The sequence below is a fragment of the Pteropus medius genome, unplaced genomic scaffold (genome assembly GCF_902729225.1).
Source record: "Pteropus medius unplaced genomic scaffold, Ma_sr-lr_union100, whole genome shotgun sequence".
NCBI lineage: Eukaryota > Metazoa > Chordata > Mammalia > Chiroptera > Pteropodidae > Pteropus > Pteropus medius.
Genome location: NW_024352947.1, coordinates 109,023 through 117,188, shown reverse-complemented (window position 1 = coordinate 117,188; position 8,166 = coordinate 109,023). Strand labels below are relative to the sequence as shown.

At 61.9% G+C, this 8,166-nt stretch overlaps 1 protein-coding gene across 4 annotated transcripts in view; it reads left to right on the top strand.

The window, feature by feature from the left end:
- The window catches only part of TAF5L (TATA-box binding protein associated factor 5 like), a 26,702-nt gene that overhangs the window by 10,420 nt on the left and 8,116 nt on the right, over positions 1-8,166 (top strand). For 2 of the 4 annotated variants that reach the window (XM_039850397.1, XM_039850399.1), the window contains exons 3-4: positions 4,453-4,557; positions 7,133-7,854. In XM_039850397.1, the coding sequence (XP_039706331.1) occupies positions 4,453-4,557; positions 7,133-7,854 (827 nt within the window). Of the gene's footprint in view, positions 1-977; positions 997-1,685; positions 1,831-4,452; positions 4,558-7,132; positions 7,855-8,166 lie in introns of those variants that run through there. The other 2 variants (XM_039850400.1, XM_039850398.1) reach the window with 2 other exon arrangements.

The following is an 8,166-nucleotide window of genomic DNA, read 5'->3' as shown; positions in this document are numbered from 1 at the left end:
CGAGTCAGAATCCATGCACACGCACACGAGATTCTTACGCGTGGCCGGGTTAGAGAACTCTGCAGCCTCCCTGGTATAAACTGATACAGTGATGCGTATAAGTAACCACAAAGAAACAGTTCTCTGTCTTCACTGATGGGCAGGTGACTGCTGAGCGCAGGAGTATCAGAATCCCGACGTGAGCAATTAAAAACCTTTGTTAAGAAATAATCAAAGTTGTCGACACAGTGAAAGACTCACACACCAGGACCAAGTGGGCAAACGCCCTGCCTCAGAGCTGGGTCCGTGCTGGGAAACGTGACTGTCCACCGTGCCGGGCCCCGCGAGCCTCCGTTTGACGAGGCCTTGTGCTCGCTTCGGAAATCCGGAGGTGACGTGCACGGGTCACGCAGTCTCTCTGCAAACACGGTCTAACTTACTCGTGGCGCCCTAACACTTGGCTTCCGTGTGTCCGTGTGCGTCAGCTGAAGAGGGGGTCTGCAGAGTGTGTGTCAAAGGCGCTGCCACACGTCAGTTCGGGGGGATTATTGGCAGGTGATTTGAGAACACTTTTTGCTGCGGTATTTGGGTAAAAGGTTCGTTTGGTTCTTTACTGCAGATCTCACACTGAAAAATTACAAATGGATAAAAATTAGATACAAATATATGTATATGTATTTAAAGGTTTAAAGAAAAAAATAATAGATTTCTGGAAAGGGGATTTTAAATCTTAAAAAAAATGGAGGCCATCGCGAAGGAGAAGGCCGGTGCACGTAACCAAAGCTGAAAACTTAAATCCATCCGAGGAAATCATCGAAGCAGACCTTCCGGCCCCCACATGGGAACCTTTGATCCGAGGTCGTTACCTTGCCGCAGACAGTCACACGTGTGTGGACATCGCGTGCGTTCCAAAGCGGGTGGACAGCACGTTTCGACGTGACGGAAGCGCCCCTAGCGAGTGCGCCTGACCCGGGGCGCTTGACGCCCGGGCCGTGTCGGGGAGCCCTGCCGCGCTGGGTAATGAATGCAGGGGTCAGGGAAGGTCGTCGTTTCGCAGGGGGGACCCTCAGAGGAGCTGGAGTTACCCCTGGGAACGCTTCCTCCCACCTTCCTTTCGTGAGACGTTGTCTGACACACACGCCCTCAGCACGCTGTGGCTTTTCTGTGTCCCCGGCCGTGTTTCGTGTGAGGACTGAAAGATCCGCGAGGTGGCGAAGACGCGTGGCCCGGGCCCCTGGCTCGGCGCCGACGGCCCCTCCCGGCCGAGGACGTGGCTCTCCCGCCCCGGAGCCGGCGCCTCGGTCTCCACGCCACTCGGTCCCATTGCTGGGTTTCCGGGCCCCCGGTTGGGGCCACCTCTGCCCGCTGGCTGCCGAGTCACACTGTCTCCCGGAGCAGGCGGGGGGACCAGAGGCCTGGGAGTCACCTGGCCTTGTCTACCCTGTCAGCATCACCACCGAAAGGTCCCAGGGGCCCAACTGACGTCTTGGCGTCGAGTGGAGTTTGGGTGACTTGGGGTCAGCTTTCGACGACGTCCCGATCGCCCACGACTGGCTGTGTTGTCTGGGGAGATGGAGAGGTGGGGGAGGGCACGGGGCCAGCGGTTAGGGAGCTCCGCCCTGCGCCTCACTGGCCCATGGCCGGTCCGCCCCGGCTCCCTGTCCCCGGGGCTGGTGTCCCTCACGGTCTGTGCTGTGTGTCCCCAGGTCATGAAACGAGTACGCACGGAGCAGATCCAGATGGCGGTGTCCTGCTACCTCAAACGCCGCCAGTACGTGGACTCCGACGGTCCCCTGAAGCCAGGGCTGCGGCTGTCACAGACTCCTGAGGAGATGGCGGCCAGTCTCGCGGGTAAGCGTGGGGCGCCCGGACAGCGGGGCTGAGGGACACCTCCCTGCGGGCCCTGCGCAGATGCTATGCCTCCCAGTGCTTTGCGTGGCCTCTTCCTCCATAAATGTCACCCTGTCCCTCTGTGTCCCTGAGCCTCGCGGGGGTTGGGTTTGCTGGTGAACCAGCACACTGGTCCGCGGCTGCAAATATTGTGACACAGACGTGTTCTTGAGATTTTTTACGTTTTTGATTTGTGTTCTTTGTTTTGAAATTGGATTCTTTCGTTTATTTATTTTTCGGTTAGTCTCGAATCCACTTGGAATAACGTAATAGTTCCTTAGCCGTTTTGTGAGCGCAAGTGTTCGCAGGACACAGTCGCCTGGTGTGACTTTGTGTCCACGCACTGCGGCTTCCGGGGTGCGTGGGGCGCCCACCCCGCCTGCCCAGCGTCTCCACCTCACCGCCCCGAGCGCGCTCGTCTGTGGTGCCAGCTCCGCTCCCTCTTTCCTGTCACCTTCATGGCCAAGGACCCAGACCCGTCACGTTCAGGGCTGTGAGTTACCATAGGGAAGAGTGGGGACACTGAGAGCCCGAGGCTGTCCCCGACAGCGGTCCCCGACCCTTTGCGACTGCGAGGGAGGCTGGAGCTGGTGCCTGCCTGCGTCCTGCCCCCCACAGACCCTGCTGTGTCACGGACGAGGAGAGAGAGGGTCAGATGACGGGCTTGGAACAGGCGCGAGTGCCTGCTTGTCCCCCGCAGGGCAGCGGCTGGCTGCAGAGTCGCCATCACAGCCCCTGTCGTGCGGTCATGGTCTCCTGTCCCATGCTCGTCAGAGCCGGGGACAGCAGGTCCGTGCTGACCGAGGAGCACGTGCTCTGGAACAGCTTCTAGAATGTCCTCGCCGAGCTGTCATTGTTCAGGCACCGTGGTCCCTGAGGGGAGCCACCGTGTCTCCTGGGAGGGCACCAGGACACAGGAGCATTGCCCGACGCCGTCCGGGGGCCTGCTGTCAGCCGAGTGGCCGAGGCGGTTACGTCTTCATGCGGCGGACAGTCCCAGGACGTCCGCTGCAGGCCGGTGCCGACAGGTCTAGGGACAGCTGGGAGTCCATCCTGGCCCCCCAGAGCTGGCCGTCGTCGGGCGTGAGGCAGAGAAAGCAGCCATGGTCGGGGGTGTGGTGTCATGAGATCCGGGGGCCCGGCCTCAGGTTCTGTAGGAGCAGAGCAGACGGCTCTCCGAGCCAGCCTGGCAGGTCCAGGGCGGCTTCCCCAAGGCCTGGCGGCTCCTGGCGTGCAGTCAGCCAGCCAGCGGTGACGGGACTCACTGACGGTCAGCCGGGGGGCCAAGGGCTGACTGGGGAAGGCCCTGATCGACCTCGGGAAGCTAGCGAAGTGTCCGGCGAGGAGTGAGGACAGCCTGAGTCAGGGCAGCGGTGACAGCAGAGGGGAGATTTTGGGGTCTGGGAGGCTCGGTGAGTGACTGGAGGCCGGGGCGGCGGGGCGGGGGGTAGGAGGAGGCGGTGCTCCGTGCGTGGCCTTTGGCACCTCCTCCTGCTGCTGGCCGTCCCTCTGCGTCCTCGTGAGGTCCACCGAGTCCTCGTCCCTGTCCTTGCTGTGGCTTCCTCGGTCATGCCGTGTTACTCAGCATTTCTACACCCACGTCTCATCGGGTTGTCACTAAAGATGGCTTCTCTCGGTCCCCATCTCCCCCCGCCTCGCAGAAAGGGTCGGGGTTTATTTCTCCTTGTAGGAAGCATAAACGTGCAGGATGGAGGCTCGGCGCGTGTTCGTACTCTGAGCGCTGCGACGCCGGCCTTCTGCCCCCGTCCTGCCGCCCGGGACACACGGCCAGGCGCCCACCCGAGGGCCAGGGCCCGAGGACACTGGCACGGAGGTGCCTCGCCCAGGCCCCCCGGGTGTGGGTGTGTGCTCGGGTGTCCGTCAGCTCTGCGTGCCCTGCTGTCCATTCTGCGCCGACAGCTGGGGCCCGTCGGGCCCCGGGAGACACCGATCCCCTTACTGTGAAAAACAGAGGTGGAGAGAGACAGCGAGAGGCAGCTTGAGGCAGCGAACAGCGGAGAGAAGAAAACCTCAAACCGCCATCGCCGACGGCCTGAGCATAGAAGGGGCGCTCAGGGAGCAAGAAAAAAGGGAAACTCCAACCCGCGATAGTAAAGCGAGAACGCATCGCGAGGGGTGGGAGTCGCGGGAGCCTCTGGCCGTGGAGCGCGGGCGCCGAGGGCCGGCTCGGGCGAGCGCAGGCCGGACAGGATCAGGATTCGAGAGCATTTCCGAGCCGAGAACCTGAATTTCCTGGCCGAGGGGCGCTGCGTGCCGTGGCGGGGGCACCGCCCAGGGCGAGGCCGGTCTCTGGAGGACGGCGGGGGGTCCGACGCTTCCCGAGGGGGCTCACGGGGCTACCTGCCCGCGCGCCCGTTCCGCGGGCTCATCCTGGGGCTCGCGCCTGACCTTCCCGCCGCCATCTGGCCGGGCGCGTGCCGTCGGTCTGGCGGATCGACCTAGACGCCCGCGTCCCGAGACCGGCGGCCGGGCCGCTGCCGCGTTCCTGCCCCCCATCCATCCTGCCGCCCGTCAGGCTAATGATTCTCTTCCCGCCCTGTCCGTGTGTCTTTTCGTCCTCAGTCCAGTCCGAGTCCGGTTGTGCCAACACGGTGTCCGCGGCGCCCTGCCAGGCTGAGCCCCAGCAGTACGAAGCGCAGTTCGCGCGGCTGCGGAATTTCCTCACCGGTGAGTGTCGCCCGGCCCGGGCCTCCACGGGGCACGCCGTCAGGCGCTGGGGACGCGGGTGGCTTTACACAGCTCTCGCTGCCAGATTCGTGGTCTGTTGGGGTTCCGAGGGCGGGACGCTCAGGCGTGAAGCCTGCGGGGCCCCGGCGTTGCACCACTCCGCCGTGGCGATGACTTTAATGCGTGTGGAGACGCGAAAGCTAAGTGAGCCCTGTGGAGACGCTTCCTTCAGGCGGCGAGTTTGAGATGCGCGTCGATGTCCCCGGTGATGGTGTCGTGCAGCACGGAGTACTCTGTCCTCCGGTGCCCGTAGCGCAAGGCAGAAGCCCACATCGGCAAGACAGACACCCCAAGCCGTCGTTCGGGGCCGTTAGTGGGCGGCCCGGTGACCGCCCAGTCGCAGACACGCGTCTGATCAGTGCGCCCGACTCACTGGTGACTTTTAAAATCAGTCTCTGAAAAAAAGGAGTCACTCAGTCCCTGTGGGGCCTTTGAGTCCTTGTATGTGATGTGACAAGGAGGCCGGAGACCACACTGGCTCCAGCTGTTAATCAAAGCCTGGGCTGCAAAACCACTCGACGTGCGAGAAATTCAAAACTGTCTCCGCCGTCGGAGGGTCGGGAGTGATCAGCATGTACGGGTTAGTGGGAAATTCGAGATCAGACGCTTGGAAGTTGTGTTATTTTTCTGTCCTGATTTGAACAGCCGTTGGGATAGTCATTTTTAAAGGTGAAGACTTATACAAGGTGCGGGTATGTAAACCTGACACGCCTAGTTGTACACACTTAGAGATGTCCTGATTCTACACGGCCCTCACAATGGTTACTATTTTAATGGAAAGAATCCACGTTTCTTGTAGTTGGGAAAGTGGCCAAAACGTTACAAAAAGTAAAGGTTACAAAGTAAAAGCCTAGAGCGGGTGTCTTATCAGCCTCGTGGTTGTCTGTCGAGTGATGAAATTCACAAGTGGAAACTAGTCTGTTAAGTAGTTACAAAAATGCAAAAGTCTGTTCTGTTTAAAGCGGAAATGAGGGAGCTCATCAGGACCCTCACGTTGTGCAGATGTCACCAGCTCAGCACGGTGATCAGCTGCTCCCAGCTCCACTAAGGGTAGAAAAAGACTGAATTTTGAGAAGGATTTCATCACGAGGCGAGCAGGAATTTGGGGATACGTTGTTTTAATTACCGATATTGGTTTTTGAGGCTTTAAGCGGCTTCGAAGACTTTTAAATCAGCTCTTACAGTGACTTTACTCGGTTTTTAAGAAATGATCGTTATTTCTCGGTGGCAGGTTCCTCTCACCACGCTGGTGGCGGGGATGGTTTGTGAAGGGCCAGGCCCGTCCCCTCGGCCTGCACGTGTGTGAGGCGCTGCGCGCACGCCGGGTGCGGTGGAGCGCGTGGGCCGCCGCCGCGGCTTTTCTGGCGCGGAGCCGTCCGCTCCTGTTTGTCTTTTGGGCCCTTGGTGGTTCCGTACTGTCTGCCCCTGTATTCGAAGGTGCGGTTTTTTCCCTGAAACGTGCCACCTTCTTTATTTTTATCTCTATGTTTCCTTTGCCTGGAACGTTACATTTCGATAAATTGTGATCTGTCGACCTTCTCCCTGCAGTTTTGTGTCTTCCAGGCTGAGGAAGCTGTCCACTCTCTTGTAATTTAGTTCTGTGACCCGTTGGCCACCCGTCCCCGGGACGGGGTGACCGTGTGCGTTGTCCTTACCGCCTTTCCTGGAGCATTTCTGTGTGCCCCAGGCCTCTGAAGAGCAGGACCGAACCAGACGAGCAGGTGTTTCCTGAGCTCGAGATGAGCGGTAGCTTGCGGTCCTTCGTCTGCGTTGGAAGCCAGACGGGGGCGTCTGTGGCGGGAGCGTCCGCAGACCGGCGTGAAGCCCGCTGCTGAAGGCCGCGTGTGGTGAGGGAGGGCGCCAGCTCCACCTCTGGCCTCTTAGCCGCGACGGTTAAAGCCGTACATTTTTCGAACCTTCTTTGTCACCTAGTTTCACGGGGTTAAAGCATCAGACGGGTCAGTGGTTCAGGCGCAATGGAGTGTGACATGTCTCGTTTGTACCTTGTCACTGCCAAAGAGGAGGTTTACAGGGAGGGCACTGGCACAGGGACCGTGGGGGCGAATGCGGTCTTCGTGGTGTTGGGACATGCCAGCCCGGGTGCCACGGACACGAGGGCCTCGATGTGTCTGTGGGTGGTGGATTCCACAAGGAGGCACGAAACAGAACCAGAGTCGCAAGGCCGCACTTGCCGGCCACGTGGCCGTGCACACCGTCCCCAGCACACCGGTGTTCGCTGTGTTTAAACCGCAGTCCGCCTCCAGGGTCACCATGAGGCTCCGTGTCGCCGAGTGCGTCTGGGACGGCAGAGGCCCAACAGCACCGACGTTCTGGCAGAGGCGCTGACCTAGGCGTGGGCACGGGCCGCTGGCAGGGGTCCTGGCTCGCGTCGGCCTCCAGCGCACAGGTCCCGGCTGTCGTCCTTCGGCCGTGGGGCGGCGGGGCGCGGGGGGCTCCGTGGGCCGCGTGGTCCCCCTTGGGCCTCCGGGGTCAGGCCCTCCCTTCTGCCTTGCAGAGTCCGACTCCCGGCTCAGCCACGACGTGATGCCGCTGCTCTACCCCCTCTTCGTCTACCTCCACCTCAGCCTGGTCCAGGGCAGCCCGAAGGGCACGGCCGACAGCTTCTACAGCCGCTTCCACGGCATGTTTCTGCAGAACGCCGGCCAGAAGGACGTCGTGGAGCAGCTGCGCAGCACGCAGACCGTCCAGGACGTGCTGGGCAACCTGCAGCTCCGCGCCTTCCTGGACCACAAGTACGTGGTCCGCCTGCACGAGGACAGCTACCACTACCTGGCACGCTTCCTGCAGAGCGACAACAACGCCGCGCTCTGCAAGGTGCTCGCCCTGCACATCCACCTGGACGTGCAGCCCGCCAAGCGCACCGGCTACCAGCTGTACGCGGGCGGCGGCGCCCCGCGCGGGGAGGGCGGCCTGGAGCCCGCGGACGTGCCGGCGCCGCTCCTGCACAGCGAGGCCGCCCTGGAGGCCCTGCAGGACAGCATCCGGCGCGTGCGGGACGGCCCGCCCTCGCTCACCACCATCTGCTTCTACGCCTTCTACAACACGGAGCAGCAGCTCAACACCGCCGAGGTCTCCGCGGACAGCAAGCTGCTGGCCGCCGGCTTCGACAACTCGTGCATCAAGCTGTGGAGCCTGCGGGCCAAGAAGCTGGCGCCGGCGGCCCGCGCGGTGGACGTGTCCCGCATCCGCCTGGCCTGTGACGTCCTGGAGGACCAGGTAGGACTCCCGTGCTCCGTGCCCGCCCCACCGACCCGCTCGGGGGAGCGTAGCCAACCCCATGGGCCCTGGGGAGCGGGGACCTCCGAGTCCCTCACTGTGTGGCCAGGGCAGGTCACGCCCCGCCCCCCGCAGCCACCGAAGGCGCGCCCGTGCCTGAGCCTGGGGAGGCGAACCCCGTTCTTAACCCCCGTAATGCGGTGCGTGAGTGTGCGTGAGTGTGCGGGACGATCGGTGTGACTGGAGGACCTCACGAAGCCTCATCAAAGACCGTCATCGGCTGATGCCGAGATTTGTAGCGAGTGCGAGCGC